Raw genomic sequence first — 23,088 nt, forward strand, 5'->3', positions numbered from 1 at the left:
GGAAAAGCATTGAAGAATTTTAAGCACAAGTGAGATGACCCTCCCCCCACCCCAAACAGGGAATGAATCATCTGAGTTTAAGTAAAAAATCAAAATCATAACAGGCATCTACTGCAATCAAGATCGAGTATTTGATATTTGATGACAGAGTTTGTGAAGAGGCTATGGTCCCCAGGATGACACCTCTACCTTTGGACTCGGTGGCTGAGTAGATAGTCATTCAAATAAAGAGAATACAAAAGGCAAAGCAAGTTCAGAGAATGGATGGGAAGTTCACTTAGAGAGATGCTGAGGTCTGAGGTGGAGACAGAGATTTAAACATCTCCAGCAAGAGCATCAATAAGATTTCTTACAGAAAACAAGAAGGCAGAGAAGAAAAAAGGGAGCCAACAATAGATGAAGGGACTGGCCGGAGGACAGATAGGAGAAATATCTGAAAAGCATCATCTCAAAATCAAGAGATGAACGTTTTCTGCAAACAGGAGTAGTCGGTTTAATCAAATGCCACAGAAAGCTCAAATTAATACAGATGTTATCAATGTCCGTAGTATTTTTCAGTCAAGACTATGATAACTCTTGTAAGACAGGCTTTGGAGACATGGGTGGGGAGAGATGGGGACTGATGTCTATAGCACTGTCCTAAAACTCAAATAGGAAGAGAAAAAAGGCAGCTGAAAATACAAACAGCATTTCAGGAAGTTTGGTCATGACAAAAAAAAGTTATTAGAGCACTATTCTAGAGCTGAGCTTAACAATCTTGGATGTGCATACAGATCATCTGAGGATCTCATTAAAATGTAGATTCTGCTCAGTATGTCCTGGGTGGATCCTAAGATTCTGCATTTCTAACTGGTCCCAGGCAATGCCAATTCCTTGTGGATCTAAATGGGAAAAGAAGGAAAAGGGACAAGTTCTGTGTTTGCTGTTCTAGTTTAAGATCATTTTGTTTGTTTAGTTTAGTGGGAAAGAATTGAGCATGCTCACAGCCTGTACTAGAATAATCCAAGAAAAAAAGGCTGAAATTTTGGAAGGGAATACCAGACAGCATGGCGCTCCAGAGAAGGCATAAGATCTAGAACACTTACTGAGAAATTCACCTTGAACTCTAAAAAGAAAAAAAAAAAAAAACACCTCTTCCTCTAGGGTGGGAGGAAGCTGGTGATGGTGGTAGAACCAGCAAAAGGTGTGGGTGTACAGAAAAAGGTGTGGGGCTCTGAGGGTTTTATACTTAGGACCCTGAATTTGTCTGTGGGGTGAAAAAGGAAGTTCATTTTGGGAGACAGGAGAGAAAGAGGGAAGTGATGAGAGACATGAAGAGGTTGCTGAATAGTAAGACAGGCCCAGCAAAAGACGGCAAACTGGGATAATGCTAATTCCACACCCATGATAGTTTTTTCCCCACTCAGGAGGAAAAGCAAATAGGATGATTAAGTTCATCCAAGGCTAACGAGGTGATTTAGTGCACCTGAAGAATAAGGACAAGAGGACCCTCGTGATGCTAGCAAGAATAACTGAGGTGACCTGCCATGGGATAAGGCTGCTAAAGAAGGGAGGCTTCAGGGGAAAAAGAAGGATCCAGAGCCTGGAAGTCCCAAATGAATTAAAAACAAAACAAAACAAAATTAAATTAAAAAACAAGCTGAGAATACCAAAGTGATGAGATTGCAATAAGAAATTGGCATATTGGAATTTTAGATTCCAAAGGTAAAATCTCAGTTATAGATATACTCTAGTATGTGGAGATGGGAAGGCACCAAAGAAGAAAAAGGGAAATAAGTTTTTCCTTCTTATAGCAAAATTACTGTGCAAAAAGAAACCACTGAATAGTATCTTTCCCTTTAATATGCATCTGAAAGGAAAAGCACATAAGCATTTCTTTTACTCTTCAGAAGCAAAGAGCATAGGAACCAGATTTGGGCCTACCCTACAACTACTTTCCAAAGAAAGAATCCGGCTCTTTAAATGACACCGTAGTAAGGACAGAAGCACACCGTCATTCAATCAGGTTTTCAGTTATTTTATAGTACTGATAATGTGACTTACTCTTTTGTCTTCAGTGAAAATGAAGATCTTGGAAGTACCAACTATCCCCTTTGAGTATTAAATATATCCCATTTCAGTTATATAATAAGAATAAGTTGTTGGAAATGTTTTAAATATCTATTAGTCTATATGTTTTAACACCTGAGTGAAAAGACAAGTTTTTGAAATAAGATTCATTTTTGTCATATATACACTAACAAAGGCAATTTTATAATGTAATAAAGGTCATATGTTCTTGATCAATTTGATTCTGATAGCAATTTTTCAGACTAATATTTGGGTGATCACAAATTTTCCAGACTAATATTTGGGTGATCACATGAAGATACTTTATAATTTTATGTTTCTTGGTAATGAAAAGCATGTATGTCTCTGGTTAAGATGAACACATAGCTTCTTTGCTTATAATGACATTTCTTTCTATAGCAGCAAGTTATACACTATGTGGGCTCTAAAAGTCATTCCCTTAAATCATTACTATTTACTATACTATATATAGTATACTAACTATTACTAGTTAGTATACTATAAAATTTAAAATACATAGAAAAAGAGATATCAATGGTTTACTTACCTATCAAATAAAAAAGAATAAAATATAAACACGTTATTATTTAATATAAAATGCATTTTATGGTTTAAGAAATGTTATTTATAGAAACACCTGAAGTAATCTTAGAGCAACAGGTTATAAAGCACACAGATCATTCTTAAACCTGAAAACTTACATCTTTGAGTTATTGACAAAAATACAGCTATTTGCCACCAGAGAAAAATACAAATAGACAACCTTAAAATTGTTATACCCTTTGGCTAAAGTGAAACATGCAGAAAAATGAGATTGGCAGGCATCATTCCTTCATCAGTTATTGTTTTTTTTTTTTTTTTAAGTTTTATTTTATTTCATTTTTTTCAGTGTTCCAAAATTCATTGTTTATGCACCACATCCGGTGCTCCATGCAATACATGCCTTTCATAATACTCACCACCAGGCTCACCCAACCCCCCAACCTCCTCCCCTCCAAAACCCTCAGTTTGTTCCTCAGAGTTCACAGTCTCTCATGGTTTGTCTCCCCCTCCGATTTCCCCCAACTCACTTCTCCTCTCCATTCCCCAATGTCCTCTGTGTTATTCCTTATACTCCACAAGCAAACGAAACCATATGATAATTAACTCTCTCTACTTGACTTATTTCACTCAGCATAATTTCTTCCAGTCCCATCCATATTGGTACAAAAGTTGGGTCTTCATGCTTTCTGATGGAGGCATAATACTCCACTGTATATATGGACCATATTTTCTTTATCCATTTGTCCTTTGAAGGGCATCTTTGTTCTTTCCACAGTTTGGCAACTGTGGTCATTACTGCTATGAACATTGAGGTAGAGATGGCCCTTCTTTTCACTACATCTGTATCTTGGGGGAAATACCCAGTAGTGCAATTGCAGGGTCATAGGGTAACTCTTTGTTTAATTTTTTGAGGAATCTCCACACTGTTTTCCAAAGTGGCTGCACCAACTTGCATTCCCACCAACAGTGTAAGAGGGTCCCCCTTTCTCCACATCCTCTGCAACATATGTTGTTTACTGTCCTGTTGATTTTGGCCATTCTAACTGGTATAAGGTGTCAATGTGGTTTTGATTTGAATCTCCCTAATGGCCAATGATGATGAACATTTTTTCAAATGTCTGTTAGCCATTTGTATGTCTTCTTTGGAGAAGTGTCTGTTCATGTCTTCTGCCCATTTTTTGACATGATTATCTGTTTTGCATGTCTTGAGTGTGAGGAGTTCTTTATAAATCTTGGATATCAGCCCTTTGTCTGTAGTATCATTTGCAAGTATCTTCTCCCATTCTGTGGGTTGCTTCTTTGTTTTGTTGACTGTTTCCTCTGCTGTGCAGAAGCTTTTGACCTTAATGAAGTCCCAAAAGTTCATTTTCACTTTTGTTTCCTTTGCCTTTGGAGACATATCTTGAAAGAAGTTGCTGTGGCCAATGTCAAAGAGGTTACTGCCTATGTTATCCTCCAGGATTTTGAGAGATTCCAGCCTCATGTTGAGGTCTTTCACCCATTTTGAGCTTATCTTTGTGTATGGTATAAAAGAATGGTCGAATTTCATTCTTTTGCACACAGCTGTCCAATTTTCCCAGCACAATTTATTGAAGAGACTGTCTTTTTTTTCCACTGTATATTTTTTTCCTGCTTTGTTGAAGATTATTTGACCAAGACTTGAGGGTCCATATCTGGGCTCTCTATTCTGTTCCACTGGTCTATGTGTCTGTTTTTGTGCCAGTACCATGCTGTCTTGGTGATCACAGCTTTGTAGTCAAGCTTGAAATCAGGCAACATGATGCCCCCAGTTTTGTTTTTCTTTTTCAACATTTCCTTAGCAATTCAGGTCTCTTCTGGTTCCATACAAATTTTAGGACTGTTTGTTGCAGCTCTTTGAAAACTGGAATTTTGATCAGGATTGGCAATGAAAGTATAGATGGCTCTAGGCAGTATAGACATTTTAACAATGTTTATTCTTCCAATCCATCAGCACGGAATGCTCTTCCATCTTTTTGTGTCTTCTTCAATTTCTTTCATGAATGTTCTGTAGTTCTCGAGTACAGATCCTTTACCTCTTTGGTTAGGTTTATTCCCAGGTATCTTATGGGTCTTGGTGCTATAGTAAATGGAATCAATTCTCTAATTTCCCTTTCTATATTTTCATGGGATGCAAGAGTGGTTCAACATTTGTAAATCAATCAATGTGATAGAATAATCAATAAGAGAAGAGAGAAGAATTACATGGTCCTTGTAATTGATGCAGAAAAAGCCTGTGACAAGATACAGCATCTGTTCCTGATTAAAATTATACAAAGTATAGGGACAGAGGGAACATTCCTCAACTTCATAAAATCTATCTATGAAAAACCCACAGTGAATATCATCCTCAATGGGGAAAAGCTGACAGCCTTAAGGATGTCCACTCTCGCCACTGCTGTTCAACATAGTACTAGAAGTCCTACCAACAGCAGACAACAAAAGAAATAAAAGGTATTCAAATTGGCAAAGAAGAAGTCAAACTCTCTCTCTTCGCAGATGACATGATACTTTCTATGGAGAACCCAAAAGACTCCACCCCCAAACTACTAGAACTCATACAGCAATTCAGTAATGTGGCAGGATACAAAATCAATGTACAGAAATCAGTTGCTTTCTTATACTCTCATCAGTTTTTAAAAATTTCTTATTTAAATTCAACTTAATTAACATATAGTATATTATTTGTTTCAGAGGTAGAAGTTAGTAACTCATCAGTTGCATATAATGTCCATTTCTCATTATATCATGTGCCCTCCTTAATGCCCATTACTCACTTACCCCATTTCTCCACTCACCAGCAACCCTTGATTTTTTTTCTTTAGAGTTAAGAGTCGCTTATGGTTTGTCTTCCTGTTTTCATCCTATTTTATTTTTCCTTCCTTTCTCCTATGTTCATCTGGTTTTTTTCTTAAATTCCACATATGAGTGAAATTATATGGTATTTATCATTCCCTGACTGACTTATTTTGCTTAGCATAATACGCTCTGGTTCCATTCATGTCATCAGTTTCTAACAGTGATAAATATGCCTTACAATTTTTAAAAGTTTTTATTTTTTTAAATATTTTATTTATTTATTTATTTGAGAGAATGAGTTGGGGGGGGTGGAGAGGTCAGAGGGAGAAGCAGACTCCCCTGCTTAAGCAGGGAGCCCAATGCAGGACTCTATTCTGGGACTTCAGGATCATGATCTGAGCCAAAGGTAGCTGCTTAATCAACTGAGCCACCTGGTGTCCCATGATTATTTTTAGGAATGTACTGCCATTGAACCAATAAAGTAAAAATACTTTTGAGAAAATACATGACAACATGACCATGTACGTTTTGAACATATTCTTATTCAGCAGGCAATATCCAAATATGCTGAAAAGCTGTCTGCCATGCAGGATGAATTTCTCACCTCTTCCTACTGCGTGGACAACCGATGGGCCATATCCTCGTATCTGGAATCCAAGTCCCTCAGCTGAATCTGGGATTTTCACTGTCCTAAAATCAGTCAGAAAATAGGGTAAGATGATGTTAAAATGCCACAGTTGGTTAATACAATATGTCCACTTTTATTCATTCTTTTAATAAATGTGTTGAGAGTCTACTGTATAAAAGACACTGACTGAATTAGAAACAGGAAACAAATAGGGTGCATGCCCTCACACAGGTACCCAGTAGACCTGCATGACAGACTTCCTCAATGGAGCATGGCTAGTGCACGGTATATGCTGAATAAGAAACAGGCTCTAGGATCAGGAAAAACTAGCTTTGAGTCCTCATTTACTCACTTGATAGTTGAATAACTTCCATGAACTCCTTAACTTCTCTGAGCTTGACTTTCCACAGAAAGTTAAAACTTACTTTGCAGGGTGTCAGTGGAGATTAAAAAAGGAATCTTTGGTCAACTGCCCTACATCATGCTATGAATTATGTAAGCACTTCAATAAAATGGAAGCTTCTCTCCTTAGTTGATTTTTTAAAATTAATTTATTTATGTTAAAGAGAGAGAGAAAAAGTGTGAGTGCAGATTCCCTGTTGAGCTTGGAACCAGACTCAGACTCAGCGCTCCATCTCACAACCTGAGTTTATGACCTAAGCCAAAATCAAGAGCTGACCACTTAACAGACTGAGACACTCAGGCACCCAACTCCTTAATTTACTGTTGCAAAGAAGACAGTGCACTGTGGAATTTCTTTGTGAAAACTAATAAAAGAAACATAGAGTTAATACATCCTAGCTGTTGGGAACTTCATCAAAGAACAACAACAAAAAGCTAGTAATAAAGAACAGATCTGTCAAACACTACACCAAAATAATTTAAGAATGTGATTAACTTCAGTATTTATTCAGTGAAACTTGGAAAGAATAATACATCAAGGGGCTCCTGGGTGGCTCAGTCGTTAAACATCTGCCTTCGGCTCAGGTCATGATCCTAAGGTCCTGGAATGGAGTCCTTTGTCGGGCTCCCCGCTCAGCAGGAATCCTGCTTCTCCCTTTCAGTCCCCCTGCTTGTGTTCCCTCTCTTGCTGTATCTCTCTCTCTGTCAAATAAATAAATAAATAAATTTTTAAAAAAAATTTTTTTAAAAAAAGAATACTACATCAAAAGGGAAAACCTGAATAAGAAAAGAAATATTTTTAATGAAGCCATGTGGAAAAGAAGCTGAAGGAAAGGAGAGCCTGTGTAAGCTGCTGCTATGACAGACCCATGAGGGATGTCCAGTTTGGCACTAATAAGTGAGCCACTCCACAGAAGGAAGCCGGAGATCAGAGAGCAACAAGGAAAAGCAGAGAAGATGAGATAAGGCGGAACATCACAACTATAAAAATGAGTATCATAAATTGCAGTACAGAACAAAGACAAACGAATACAATGCAGTAAATTTTGATGGATAGCCCTAGATGCGCAAGAAACAAATGTGTTCTCCAAAAGATGATGAATTAATCATGAAGTAAATGTCAGCGGCACTTCAAGGGCACATTAGACAGAGTTTGAAGTTAGGTGCAGCAGCACTTACTTACAGTATATTAAAAAAGCTGCTAGAGCAATTTGAGCAACGCTGTACCTAGAACCCTTGAGAAAGCCCTATACGGCGTTAGTGTCTGGCGGCAGACGGCTGGTCCTGTGATCTGGAATATACATGAGGCAGGCAGTCCAGCATTTCTTGATTGAAATACAAATTATCTTTTTTAGGGAAACTTGAAAGCCATATTATGAATTAGGTTACACACCATAGGCTATACACTATGAAGTGATCTACATATTGGTGGAGTAGAGGTCACAGGACAAATTTATCTTTTATCCTTAATTATATACTTTTTGGTGTATAAGGCTGTATTTGTTTCCTTTGAATAGCACCTTGTTACTACTATCTGTCAAAAAAAAAAAAAAAAAAAGATACCTGAAAATGGAAGATAACTAAGGGAAAGAAAAAGGGAATAATAAATGCATTTTCTGAGCATGAACCAAAAAAGTAGAAGTAGCTCATGCTTCTATGTATTACAAATGAGAGTTCACTTTTGTTGAAATAACTTCAAGCTTTCAGGCCATGGTGAGCCATTGTTGCTTTTGTGGATTGTGAGGAATTCATAGCAGCCTTCTTGGTTCTTTCTGAGCAAGGTCTTCTGTCCTTCTAATATTGCTAGTGAAGGCTGACCTTACTCTAATCTTCAAGAAAATTATTATAGATTTATAGATTTTGTACAAACACTATGAGGTGCATTTTGGTAATAATACTGGGGCCCTCTTCATCAAATGATCTTTGGAAAACATGTTTCCCTGCTGGGACCACTATATTATCTATTAAACGAAGAATTAAAATTATAGAAAAGGAACATTCTCATAGAATGTAAGTGCACTAAATAATCTGTTACAAAGCCTTTTGAAAAATTCTTTGATGCTATCAAGTGTAAAATACAGCTAGATTCAAAAGAAAACTTCTATTGGATTAACTTCTCATATCTCTGCTTTCCTCCTTAACCCCAGACAAGACAATACATCAAGTATAAGTGGGTACTGTAAGAAAATATGAAAGAATGATTTATAGGAATCATACATTAGAATAAGGACATAAAGGAAAGGCTATAGATTTTAAGCAAATTAAAAGCAAAAGATGAGGGGTCACCTGGGTGGCTCAGTGGGTTAAAACCTCTGCCTTCGGCTCAGGTCATGGTCTCAGGGTCTTGGGTTCGAGCGCCACATCGGGCTCTCTGCTCAGTGGGGACCCTGCTTCCTCCTCTCTCCCTGCCTGCCTCTCTGCCTACTTGTGATCTCTATCAAATAAATAAAACCTTTTAAAAATATATTTAAAAAATAAATAAAAGTAAAAGATGAAAAATGAGTACTCTATCCTCAAAACTGTTTTGAAATACAATACAAAATGTTTCTGAAAAACAATCTGAGGGGAATGAAGTGGTGGGGGGGTGGGAGATTGGGGTACCAGGTGGTGGGTATTATAGAGGGCACAGATTGCATGGAGCACTGGGTGTGGTGCAAAAATAATGAATACTGTTATGCTGAAAATAAATAAATTTAATTAAAAAAATGTTTCTGATATAGTAAAGGAGCAATGAAAAATTGAAATAAGAGAATAGACAAGCATCACAGAAAACATCACTAGAGCACACACTATGTGCTGAACAAGTCACTAAGTTCTTTAAAAACCTAAATTTATTTAATGTTCTTAGCAGCTCCACAACACAGACACTCATCATCGCCATATTTTTATGGATGAAGATGTTGAAGCAACACAATTAGCAAGCAAGCAGTGGAACAGAAGCTTGAACCTGAACAGGAAATAGGGGGTTCCAGATACTGTGTGACAAACACTGCAGGAAGAGTCAGGAGACACAGGTTCTAATGCTGCTCATCTAGTAGTTAATTCCTGGACTGAAGATTTGCCCCTATCTATTTAGTCTTAAAGTTGAGGACTTCAGAATGATCCAACTGTTGAAATGTCTATGATCAGTGAATCAGTAGTTACAGGGTTAAATCAGGGGCAATGGGGGCAAGGGGAGGACGTTTTTGTTGACTAATGATTGATTTGGGCTATGACCCCCTTATTCCTTTCCAGTCTGTCCTTTTCCTTTTAAGTGTCCTCAAAGTGACCAGAGGTAGGCATCTAGGTGAGCCTTACCCTACTTAGAGTTGGGTTAATAGGGAGTAATAGATGAACAATAGGTTTAGAGAGAAGACACTGTTATGGCTACTCTCTGCCCTCTAGACCAAAGTCTTCCTAAAAGAGTAATTTTAATGAGTCACACTCACTCTTTTCCTGGTACATTTTAACATCGACCTTGATGACTTAATGCCATAGAATCTAGCTCATTACATTGCATGCTTGCTTCGGCAGCACATATATTCTAGCTTATTACATTGCATTTCAACTACTAAGTTAAAGAGTACACCTAGTTATTGCTGAATATATATATTAAGGCAGGGAAGAATACTATGCTATATATACTGAGAATATTTTCCTAAGTAGTTAAAATAAACCTTTTGTTTTTAAGTGGTAATCTTCATTTACCTTAAAGTGAATAAAGTTGCTTATTATAATAAGAAACAATAAAATTAAATTTTAAACAGCAATTTTGATATAATCATAGTACATTAAAACATTACATGAAGTACTTCACATAAATTATACTAATTAACTTATTGGTTAAACAAATCATGGAAATGTGACACAGAAACACTAGACCATCAATGATTTGCAGAAGAAAAGCCAATGTCTACCAAGTATATCCAAAATCTCTTATAATTAAAAAAAACATTATAATGCATGATTTTATAAATACATGGTTGTATAAATCTTTTCAGCACTTCAAAAAATGAACTATCACTGAATTTCAGAAAAGTAATGGCTATTTATGGATGATATGATTATAAGAAACACATCTTCATTTAGAAAACCTATACTCTCTGAATTGGCTATAAAAAACAGGAGGTTTTTTCCTTAATCATAGGTAGGTAGATAACCAAGCATTTTTTTAAAAAGAATTGACATATCACTAAGTACTAGCAAGCATGCAAGTATATTTCACATAATTGTGCTCCCATTTCTTATAAGCATTTAATTATAAACCTAATATCTGACCAAATCATAGACCTGAAATTCTTAGAGCTGAACATGGGGAATACGTTCCTTATTATCAAGTGTTCTACCAGTTTTCTTCACTTATAATCAGACTCAACCTAACCCAGACCAGGAAAATTTGGGCAGCAAGGAAGAAGTATTATTTCTGCTGAAACTATCTGATTTGAGGAGCAAGCATTAGCAGCATGAGCAATGTAGTTTTTTCCCATCATTAAAGACCAGTATTAGTGATTTTGGTAAGGTCTAAATGTCCCAAGCAATGTGATATTTAATTCTAGACATACACTTAGTTAACTTTTCTATTTTATTCACCTATGTTTAATTTTTAAAATCCCACATAAAATACAACTTACTCCCTTGGCTTTGTGCTCACAAGAACTCTTAGAGGCTTTCTGCTGTTTAAGCATGATTTCAGGAAGCAATCCACTTCATTGAAAGGTCTCATAAAAACTAGGTCACCATTAATAGCAAAAATCTTTTTCCCAACTTCCATGCCAGCCATCTAAGAGAGAAATAGGGAAAAAAAATCAAATTATATTTTAATAAGAAATCTTTTTTTTCCCACAGAATTAGAAGAATGAAAAGACCTAGAACTTACAGATTTTTGACAATTCAAAACATCTGCAATGTTTTTTATATAATTTCACACAACAGAACTGTGGGGGAGATAACACAGTTATTCTCTTTGACCTAGTTTTAAATTTGATCACCTATTTGCACTGAATTTCCCTGCCCCTTCTTTTATGACTTAATTTTGTACTCCTCCTGTAGCCCTCTTTTCAGTTGAATCTTATAGTTCTTTTTCTTATTTCATCCTTTAATTAATTACTTAATTAATTAGTTAATTTTTTTTACTCTTTTCCATTTATATCCAATTAATTCAGAGAGATTCAACCTCTCTATAGCCAACAATGACAACTGAATATGCATTGCTAACATGACACAGCATAAACATCTCCAGGGCAGGAGAAGGAATGGCCTGGAAAAGAGCTCCAAAAAAGCACAGATTGTCAGGAGCTGAAAAGATTGCAAAGAAGACAATATCTCTGCATTACAACCAGGCCACCATTCTTAACCAATCCCACTGCCTCTGAACTACATGCTGTTTTGGTTACCAGAGAAATGATGAAAACCTAGGAGAGGGCACTTAATCAGTGACATAATCAGATGAAGCTATGCTCTAAGAACACCCACAGAAAATGTCTAGGAGAAACATTTCCTTCTTGCAGAAAATTACTAAAACTAGTCATTAGTTGGCCCAGCCCACTAACAAAGTATGAGCTGACCAGAGTTATTTCATTTGAAATTAATGTGCTGTACTGAAAACACTGTCTTGCATGAGTTTGTGTTTTGGTAAAAGATGGAGACCTTGGGTATTAGCAGATAGGAGGGTGGATGGAAGTTTGCTACTATACACTACTAACTTTAAATAGGTTCAAAGCAAAAAGTCATACTTTACTTATTATCACAGTCTTCATTTAAGATTTCCATATTTAGAAGCTTGCTTGAGGATTAAGGCATGTTTACAAGCCAGGTACCAAGGTGAGAATACTTTAAATCTCACATATTTGGGATATAACACTCCCAGTAGGTTCCATGAGAGCAGGAGACTTTGTATCTTTTGTTCATTGCTGTATTCCCAGAATCTAGAAACTGCCTGGCATATAATAGGTACTAAATAAATAGTTCTGAATGAATAACCAAGATATTCCTTTGTTTAAAAAACTGCTGAGGTGAGAGCACATCAAATAGCATTAACCTAATGAAAAAATAAGTCAAAGCATGCACCTTACTGATTATATAAAATATAAATAAATAAAATAGAAAAAAAATTATATCTTTATAAGACAGTCAGAAGTGATAGGAAAATAAAAGACATAGATTTTGATTTAACAGAACAGTTATCTGACATAGAAAATGTAGTCCCACTATACACAGTCTCCACAGGGTTCTAGACTAGAACGATGATGAACAGGGAAGTCTCAGGGACATGGAATGAGCCATGTGACCTCCCAGAAGGTCAAGAAGTTCACAACTATAGATCTTTGCACTACCTCCCTCCAAGTTCATGTATCTTTGAGTACATGAACTCTGTCACAAATTCCAATAGTGGAGTAGCAACTCAGAATTAGATTATTCAGAAACACTATTTTTAACAGAGATACTTAAAAGCTGATTTCAATTTGTTTATAACTCTTATATTTGTATGTTATGGACAACAAATTTAAATAAAATGCTAATTTACATTACCTCAGCATTAGACCCCTTTTCTACCAACTTTATTATTGGAACTTTATTTTTGTCTTCTAACCCAAAACCATAGCTGCCTTCATTGGATTTAATCTGAAATGCAAAATATTAATGTTACTAATAAAGAAACTATGAAAAAAGGTACAAATCAAACAGAATAAATGAAGAAAACTTATATAATATATTGATGATCTTACCAATAGTGATTTGGCTATAACATTTTCCACAACTTTTAAATCATGTTTCATAAGTCGATGCTTCATATTTGATCCTTCCATTTCCTCATCCGCAAAAAAGCGGAAAAGCAGGGGTTCATCTTTGAATTCACTTTTTTCAAGGACTACAAAAACAGAGATCCAAATTGTTCCAATTAATCCAAAAACTGAAACCATTTTCCATAATAATAGACATTAAATAAACTAATACCTGTCCGATAACCTCAATGTCATACTCTTAGAAGAAGTTTCATTCACAAATATACCTATGATATTATTCTATTTCTTTCAACAGCTTCAAGCTGATATTTCCTCTAAATTACTATTAAGTAAAGAATTTTGAATTTTTAAGTATTTTTTCAATGTTAACTTTTTTGTACTCACCCAAATTTAATAAAAGATTATACTGAGTCAAAAAATGTATGTAATCCAAAACATAGAAGCCTACATTGTTTTGAATTTGTAGTAAACATTTGAAGTGTGTTTTTAATATCCTGAACAATGATGGGAAAATTCAAATGGGTAAGTGTTGCTCTTATGTGCGTGAGCAATTCCCATGGTGGCTACTTGTGTTCTAACACTTCAAACCAGAAATATATCATCTGGGTGAAATGTGATTTTAGTTTCCACTAATTCTTTGGGTTTTTTTTTTTCTGTTTAAAAACATTATTCTCAAATAATCTTATTTCAATAAAGGTCATTTTCCCCTTTTATCTGAATATTAATATTTTTACCCAAAGTCCCAAAGATTAACCTTTTTAAAAATAAAGCTAAATACTGATAGAATTTATATTCAGTGAGATCCTGACAACAGTCAAAATATTTTAAAAGAGAAATCTTCTCTTATTCCTATTTATGTATGCTTGGTAGGTTGAAGCATACTTGTTGGAACAGGGTGATTCATTGAGCAGGGTAGCCAAAGGGAAGACGCTTGTCCCATGGCACTGTACGAGGTCTGGCTTTATGACGAGACAGACCTCCAGGTGTGCGGTTGATTCTGGGTGTGACTCTGGGAAAGTTACTTAAACTCTTTGAACTGTAGTTTCCTCCTCGGAAAATGGGGGCAATAAAATCTTCTTCATAACATACAGAACTAAAAGTGAGGTAATAAATGTGATTAATTTGGCATATAGAAACTAATACAAAACTGTTTTATTTCATCATTTTTACAGAGTTCCAAATAATAACTGTTGACCAGATGATACATGTATTGATGATCTTTGCAAAGAAGACTGGCCAGCAACTTGGGTTAACAAATGAAACTATCAAGCACAAATTAAAAAGTAAAGTGTTACAGCTGACAATAGAAATGAGAATATATTTGAGATCAAGTTGGGTTTTACCTACATGACCCAAGCACTTCCCCCAAACTTGTATGGTGTTTTGCTATTGCTATTTTCCTCCAAAAAATAGTCTGCTTAACCAGAGTGAGAAAGGACATCAATATGGCCAGGGAGGGGCCAAATTGGATGTGCTTAGACTTTTTCTGACTTACACTTTTGTAGTGAAAACTTTTGTTGTTAACTCAATATTTAATTTTTTGTTATTTTATTTATTTATTTATTTATTTATTCATATTTTTGAGAGAGAGAGAGAGAGAGCATGTGCATATGACTACAAGCATAAGAGGGGCAGACAGAGAGAAAGACTCTCAAGCAGGCTTCACATTGAGCAAGAGCCCAATGTAGGTTTGATTTCATGATCCTGAGATCATGACTTGAACCAAAATCAAGAGTTGGCTGCTTAAATGACTAAGCCTTCCAGGCACCCCAAATCAGTATTTTAACATAAATATTTAGATAAAATGCTACTTGTTGATACTTTAAAAAGAAAAAAAAACAGCAAGAAAATATTTGAAGGTTTTCAGCCTGATATTGTAGTTTTAATTGCTTATAATAATATTGTTTCTCCCATTCAATAGTTTGTTCATCAGGGACTGATATTTCTCTATCACATCTCACACAGTGCTCTAGAGATAGTGGGATGTAATGGAATCTCAAATGAATGTATGCTAACTAAAGATGCTCTCAACACAACTGAAGGTTTTGATTTTGTTTTTGTTTTTGAAGGTTTTGCCTTCTTCACAGAAAGGTGATAGATAACATTGGGGCGCCTGAGTGGCTCAGCTGTTTGAGCAATTGACTCTTTGTTTCAGCTTAGGTCATTCTCAGGGTTTTGGGATTGAGCCCAGGCTGTGTCAACCCTCATAAGGGAGTTTGCTCTAGATTCTCTCTCTCCCTCTCTCTTTGACTCTCCCCCATTCTCTCTCTTTATAAAATATACAAATCTTTTTTTTAAAGTAATAACCTTCTGAAAGTCATTGACAAATAGGTAGAAGTGTTATCAATATGTGTTTATAAGCATATATATGTTATATATATGCAAACAGTGAAAAATATGAGTTTGTGAAATCTATAAGATGCTATGAATAGAGAGGGAAGACTAAGTCTCATTATTTTTAAAATTTAGGTGAAATTAAGTTCATCAAACAAGAAAGAAAATCTTTAATTAGTAGCCAAAATGAAACATTTTTTCCAGAGATTTATAATTTTATCTCTGATGAAATTTTAAAATCATTTTTCTATTTTTTAAAAAGAACAATGATTATCCAACCATAATATGCTCTCACTTAATCATTTTAACATATACTGGCATTCAAAAAAACCATAAGTGTGATCGAAAGTAATTTCAAAGGGTTTTTTTTCAAAGCTACTTAAAAAAAAATGTCTAGTTCAAGTTTTTGCTCTTCTGGAATCAGTCTAGAAAAAGAAAATAGAAGTTATGGCAAGTGGTAGATAACAGCAATAGACATAGGAATGGCACCAGTGGTGAAATAAAATGCAGATGTGATCTGGTCTGGGCACATGGCAAGACCCATACAGTTTTATTGGTTCATCTCTAAATGAATTCACTAAAACAATGAGATAGTCCCAGTGCCCTAACAAAAACAAAACAGAAAAATACATCTGTAAGCTTCAGGATTAAAAATACCTACCATGGTGCATGAATCCATTGTCACAGAGTCCGACACCAAATATCATTGCCTCTTCTCTGGTGCGACAATCCCCCTGTTAACCACAAAAACATGGCAAAACTTTATAGGCAACTGAAGGCTTTGTTGTGTCTTCATTGCATTTGACATTCCCAGCACCACACTGACAGAAACATTCTTTTATTAGGGCACACACTGCTTTCATAAGCTCATGATGTACCTAATTGCTATAAAACATTCAATTAAAACATCTTTTTTTGACATTAAGGGAAAAGACAAAGATCTATTTCTTGAGTAAAACCATACTGTATTAAACATGAAAATTTATAAATAACTAAAATTTATTGCTACCACAAGTGATCCCTTTCTCTTATTTTTTCAATCTTGTATCCCAATTGTGCAGCAAGAAAATATCCTATGTATTGAAAACACACTAAAGTTAATGAAAAATCATTATGCATAATCTCTACTATCACATTCCTTCTACCAATGGTCTTGCTCCTTAAGGACCCCTAAAGAGACTCAATACAGGGTGATTTATAAGACTTTAAAAGTAAATTGTTCAGCTGAGCCTGTAAATACAAGCTTCTCTTTCACTCTCTTGCAGAAAAAATAATCATATCATATAACTGAAGCAAATATGAAAGCCCAATGCAACCTTCTGTTAGGTTTTTATCCAGGAAACTTCTATTTTATTCATCTAAGGACTCATATAAAGGAACAAGCATATGTACATAGGTGTGTTTAAACTTAGAGTTGTAGATTTAATGGTTTAGAAGTACTTTCTCATTTTAATTCTTCCTAGTCTGGTTGCTCCCCTGAACTCTGGACTCTGTGCTTATTTTTGTCCTTGCTTTCACTCAAAATCGATTATTCATACCTACAATGCACGTTTTACATGAATTATCCACCCACTTGTTTTAAAGTATCTGTTGTTATTCCTAGCAAGTTATTCTAATGTCCCTGTGCTGTTTTCTCTGTTTGATCATAATTCTAGTAAGAAGGAGACAGTTGTGAAAAAAAAATCTGTCAAGATGAAGGGACTTGTCAAATTTTGCATAACTACTTATCAGAAGAACCATCATGAGATGGTAGGTTACCTGAGTCCCATTCCATCACCCTAATTTCTACTACATATAATTTCTAAGACATTGTTGTAACAGACCACTAAGAAAATCTGAAGAAAAAAATAACTGCAACATGGTTCAGTTTTTATTCTGTATTTCTGATGCTCATATTTGAAAAGTAAAACAATGCCAAAAAAGGGGGAAAAAAAAAAGGTGCTCACGGCTTTCCTGAGTCAGGACTTTAAATATTTATTAGGCACCAACTTTCACTTCAAAAAACCTTTCTTCAGTTTTCCCACATGGTCAATATATAGTATAAGAGAGTGTGAATTCAGTAAGATTTTAATTGCTATGTGAAATGCCAACTCTGATATTAAGTACAGAACCAATTCTTTTTTTTTTTTTGATGTTTCACTTTCTTTTATTAATTTTTTATATTTTATAAACATATATTTTTTATCCCCAGGGGTACAGGTCTGTGAATCACCAGGTTTACACACTTCACAGCACTCACCAAAGCACATACCCTCCCCAATGTCCATAATCCCAACCCCTTCTCCCAAACCCCCTCCCCCCAGCAACCCTCAGTTTGTTTTGTGAGATTAAGAGTCACTTATGGTTTGTCTCCCTCCCAATCCCATCTTGTTTCATTGATTCTTCTCCTACCCACTTAAGCCTCCATGTTGCATCACCACTTCCTCATATCAGGGAGATCATATGATAGTTGTCTTTCTCTGCTTGACTTATTTCGCTAAGCATAATACGCTCTAGTTCCATCCATGTTGTCACAAATGGCAAGATTTCATTTCTTTTGATGGCTGCATAGTATTCCATTGTGTATATATACCACTTCTTCTTGATCGATTCATCTGTTGATGGACATCTAGGTTCTTTCCATAGTTTGGCTATTGTGGACATTGCTGCTATAAACATTCCGGTGCACGTGCCCCCTTGGATCCCTACGTTTGTATCTTTAGGGTAAATACCCAATAGTGCAATTGCTGGGTCATAGGGCAATTCTATTTTCAACATTTTGAGGAACCTCCATGCTGTTTTCCAGAGTGGCTGCACCAGCTTGCATTCCCACCAACAGTGTAGGAGGGTTCCCCTTTCTCCGCATCCTCGCCAGCATCTGTCATTTCCTGACTTGTTGATTTTAGCCATTCTGACTGGTGTGAGGTGATATCTCATTGTGGTTTTGATTTGTATTTCCCTGATGCCCAGTGATATGGAGCACTTTTTTATGTGTCTGTTGGCCATCTGGATGTCTTCTTTGCAGAAATGTCTGTTCATGTCCTCTGCCCATTTCTTGATTGGATTATTTGTTCTTTGGGTGTTGAGTTTGCTAAGTTCTTTATAGATTCTGGACACTAGTCCTTTATCTGATATGTCGTTTGCAAATATCTTCTCCCATTCTGTCAGTTGTCTTTTGATTTGGTTAACTGTTTCCTTTGCTGTGCAAAAGCGTTTGATCTTGATGAAATCCCAATAGTTCATTTTTGCCCTTGCTTCCCTTGCTATTGGCATTGTTCCTAGGAAGATGTTGCTGCAGCAGAGGTCGAAGAGGTTGCTGCCTGTGTTCTCCTCAAGGATTTTGATGGATTCCTTTCGCACATTGAGGTCCTTCATCCATTTTGAGTCTGTTTTTGTGTGTGGTGTAAGGAAATGGTCCAATTTCATTTTTCTGCATGTGGCTGTCCAATTTTCCCAGCACCATTTATTGAAGAGGCTGTCTTTTTTCCATTGGACATTCTTTCCTGCTTTGTCGAAGATTAGTTGACCGAAGAGTTGAGGGTCTATTTCTGGGCTCTCTATTCTGTTCCATTGATCTATGTGTCTGTTTTTGTGCCAGTACCATGCTGTCTTGATGATGACAGCTTTGTAATAGAGCTTGAAGTCCGGAATTGTGATGCCACCAACATTGGCTGTCTTTTTCAATATCCCTTTGGCTATTCGAGGTCTTTTCTGGTTCCATATAAATTTTAGCATTATTAGTTCCATTTCTTTGAAAAAGATGGATGGTACTTTGATAGGAATTGCATTAAATGTGTAGATTGCTTTAGGTAGCATAGACATTTTCACAATATTTATTCTTCCAATCCAGGAGCATGGAACATTTTTCCATTTCTTTGTGTCTTCCTCAATTTCTTTCATGAGTACTTTATAGTTTTCTGAGTATAGATTCTGTGTCTCTTTGGTTAGGTTTATTCCTAGGTATCTTATGGTTTTGGATGCAATTGTAAATGGAATGGACTCCTTACTATCTCTTTCTTCTGTCTTGCTGTTGGTGTAGAGAAATGCAACTGATTTCTGTGCATTGATTTTATATCCTGACACTTTACTGAATTCCTGTATAAGTTCTAGCAGTTTTGGAGTGGAGTCTTTTGGGTTTTCCACATATAGTATCATATCATCTGCGAAGAGTGATAATTTGACTTCTTCTTTGCCGATTTGGATGCCTTTAATTTCCTTTTGTTGTCTGATTGCTGAGGCTAGGACTTCTAGTACTATGTTGAATAGCAGTGGTGATAATGGACATCCCTGCCGTGTTCCTGACCTTAGCGGAAAAGCTTTCAGTTTTTCTCCATTGAGAATGATATTTGCGATGGGTTTTTCATAGATGGCTTTGATGATATTGAGGTATGTGCCCTCTATCCCTACACATTGAAGAGTTTTGATCAGGAAGGGATGCTGTACTTTGTCAAATGCTTTTTCAGCATCTATTGAGAGTATCATATGGTTCTTGTTCTTTCTTTTGTTGATGTGTAGTATCACATTGACTGATTTGCGGATGTTGAACCAACCTTGCAGCCCTGGAATAAATCCCACTTGGTTGTGGTGAATAATCCTTTTAATGTACTGTTGAATCCTATTGGCTAGTATTTTGTTGAGTATTTTCGCATCTGTGTTCATCAAGGATATTGGTCTATAGCTCTCTTTTTTGGTGGGATCCTTGTCTGGTTTTTGGATCAAGGTGATGCTGGCCTCATAAAATGCGTTTGGAAGTTTCCCTTCCATTTCTACTTTTTGGAACAGTTTCAGGAGAATAGGAATTAGTTCTTCTTTAAATGTTTGGTAGAATTCCCCCGGGAAGCCGTCAGGCCCTGGGCTTTTGTTTGTTTGGAGATTTTTAATGACTGTTTCAATCTCCTTACTGGTTATGGGTCTGTTCAGGCTTTCTATTTCTTCCTGTTTCAGTTGTGGTAGTTTATATGTTTCTAGGAATGCATCCATTTCTTCCAGATTGTCAAATTTATTGCCGTAGAATTGTTCATAGTATGTTCTTATAATAGTTTGTATTTCTTTGGTGTTAGATGTGATCTCTCTTCTTTCATTCATGATTTTATTTATTTGGGTCCTTTCTCTTTTCTTTTTGATAAGTCGGGCCAGGGGTTTATCAATTTTATTAATTCTTTCAAAGAACCAGCTCCTAGTTTTGTTGATTAGTTCTATTGTTTTTTTGGTTTCTATTTCATTGATTTCTGCTCTGAACTTTATGATTTCTCTTCTCCTGCTGGGATTAGGGTTTCTTTCTTGTTCTTTCTCCAGCTCCTTTAGGTGTAGGGTTAGGTTGTGCACCTGAGACCTTTCTTGTTTCTTGAGAAAGGCTTGTACCGCTATATATTTTCCTCTCAGGACTGCCTTTGTTGTGTCCCACAGATTTTGAACCATTGTATTTTCATTATCATTTGTTTCCATGATTTTTTTCAATTCTTCTTTAATTTCCCGGTTGACCCATTCATTTTTTAGAAGGATGCTGTTTAGACTCCATGTATTTGGGTTCTTTCCAAACTTCCTTTTGTGGTTGAGTTCTAGCTTTAGAGCATTGTGGTCTGAAAATATGCAGGGAATGATCCCAATCTTTTGATACCAGTTGAGTCCTGATTTAGGACCGAGGATGTGATCTATTCTGGAGAATGTTCCATGTGCACTAGAGAAGAATGTGTATTCTGTTGCTTTGGGATGAAATATTCTGAATATATCTGTGATGTTCATCTGGTCCAGTGTGTCGTTTAAGGCCTTTATTTCCTTGCTGATCTTTTGATTGGATGATCTGTCCATTTCAGTGAGGGGAGTGTTAAAGTCCCCTACTATTATTGTATTATTGTTGATGTGTTTCTTTGATTTTGTTATTAATTGGTTTATATAGTTGGCTGCTCCCACGTTGGGGGCATAGATATTTAAAATTGTTAAATCTTATTGTTGGACAGACCCTTTGAGTATGATATAGTGTCCTTCCTCATCTCTTATTATAGTCTTTGGCTTAAAATCTCATTGATCTGATATAAGGATTGCCACTCCTGCTTTCTTCTGATGTCCATTAGCATGGTAAATTCTTTTCCACCCCCTCACTTTAAATCTGGAGGTGTCTTCGGGCTTAAAATGAGCTTCTTGGAGGCAACATATAGATGGGTTTTGTTTTTTTATCCATTCTGATACCCTGTGTCTTTTGACAGGGGCATTTAGCCCATTAACATTCAGGGTAACTATTGAGAGATATGAATTTAGTGCCATTGTATTGCCTGTAAGGTGACTGTTACTATATATGGTCTCTGTTCCTTTCTGATCTACCACTTGTAGGCTCTCTCTTTGCTTAGAGGATCCCTTTCAATATTTCCTGTAGAGCTGGTTTGGTGTTTGCAAATTCTTTCAGTTGTTGTTTGTCCTGGAAACTTTTAATCTCTCCTTCTATTTTCAATGATAGCCTAGCTGGATATAGTATTCTTGGCTGCATGTTTTTCTCATTTAGTGCTCTGAAAATATCATGCCAACTCTTTCTGGCCTGCCAGGTCTCTGTGGATAGGTCAGCTGCCAATCTAATATTTTTACCATTGTATGTTACAGACTTCTTTTCCCGGGCTGCTTTCAGGATTTTCTCTTTGTCACTGAGACTTGTAAATTTTACTATTAGGTGACGGGGTGTGGGCCTATTCTTACTGATTTTGAGGGGCGTTCTCTGAACCTCCTGAATTTTGATGCTCATTCCCTTTGGCATATTGGGGAAATTCTCCCCAATAATTCTCTCCAGTATACCTTCTGCTCCCCTCTCTCTTTCTTCTTCTTCTGGAATCCCAATTATTCTAATGTTGCTTTGTCTTATGGTGTCACTTATCTCTCGAATTCTCCCCTCATGGTCCAGTAGCTGTTTGTCCCTCTTTTGCTCAGCTTCTTTATTCTCTGTCATTTGGTCTTCTATATCACTAATTCTTTCTTCTGCCTCATTTATCCTAGCAGTGAGAGCCTCCATTTTTGATTGCACCTCATTAATAGCTTTTTTGATTTCAATTGGTTAGATTTTAGTTCTTTTATTTCTCCAGAAAGGTCTTTTATATCTCTCGTGAGGGTTTCTCTAATATCTTCCATGCCTTTTTCAAGCCTGGCTAGAACCTTGAGAATTGTCATTCTGAACTCTAGATCTGACATGTTACCGATGTCTGTATTGATTAGGTCCCTAGCCTTCGGTACTGCCTCTTGTTCTTTTTTTTGTGTTGAATTTTTCCATGTTGTCATTTTGTCCAGATAAGAGTATATGAAGGAGCAAGTAAAATACTAAAAGGGTGGCAACAACCCCAGGAAAATATGCTTTAACCAAATTTGAAGAGATCCCAAATCGTGACGGGGGAGAAAGGGGATAAAGAGAGGTTCAAAAAGGAAGAAAGAAAGAAAAAAAAGAAAAGAAAATAATTAAGAAAAAGAAAACAAATAAGAAAAATATAAAAAAGAAAACATATATATATTAGATAAACTAGTAAAAAATTGTTAAAAAAGAAAAAGGTAACAGTTAAAAATAAATTTACCCGAAGGCGAGAAAATAAAAAAATGAAAAAAAAAATTAAATTAACTGCA

At 36.0% G+C, this 23,088-nt stretch overlaps 1 protein-coding gene across 5 annotated transcripts in view; it reads right to left on the minus strand.

The window, feature by feature from the left end:
• PREX2 (phosphatidylinositol-3,4,5-trisphosphate dependent Rac exchange factor 2) overlaps positions 1 to 23,088 on the minus strand; it is a 306,318-nt gene that overhangs the window by 146,834 nt on the left and 136,396 nt on the right. For all 5 annotated transcript variants that reach the window (XM_082721198.1, XM_082721202.1, XM_082721201.1 and 2 more), the window contains 5 exons: positions 16,178 to 16,250; positions 13,165 to 13,307; positions 12,968 to 13,060; positions 11,071 to 11,219; positions 6,035 to 6,120 (listed from right to left, as the gene is read on the minus strand). In XM_082721198.1, the coding sequence (XP_082577324.1) occupies positions 6,035 to 6,120; positions 11,071 to 11,219; positions 12,968 to 13,060; positions 13,165 to 13,307; positions 16,178 to 16,250 (544 nt within the window). The remainder of the gene's footprint in view (positions 1 to 6,034; positions 6,121 to 11,070; positions 11,220 to 12,967; positions 13,061 to 13,164; positions 13,308 to 16,177; positions 16,251 to 23,088) is intronic.

This window comes from Mustela nivalis (genome assembly GCF_964662115.1).
Source record: "Mustela nivalis genome assembly, chromosome: 2".
Lineage (NCBI taxonomy): Eukaryota > Metazoa > Chordata > Mammalia > Carnivora > Mustelidae > Mustela > Mustela nivalis.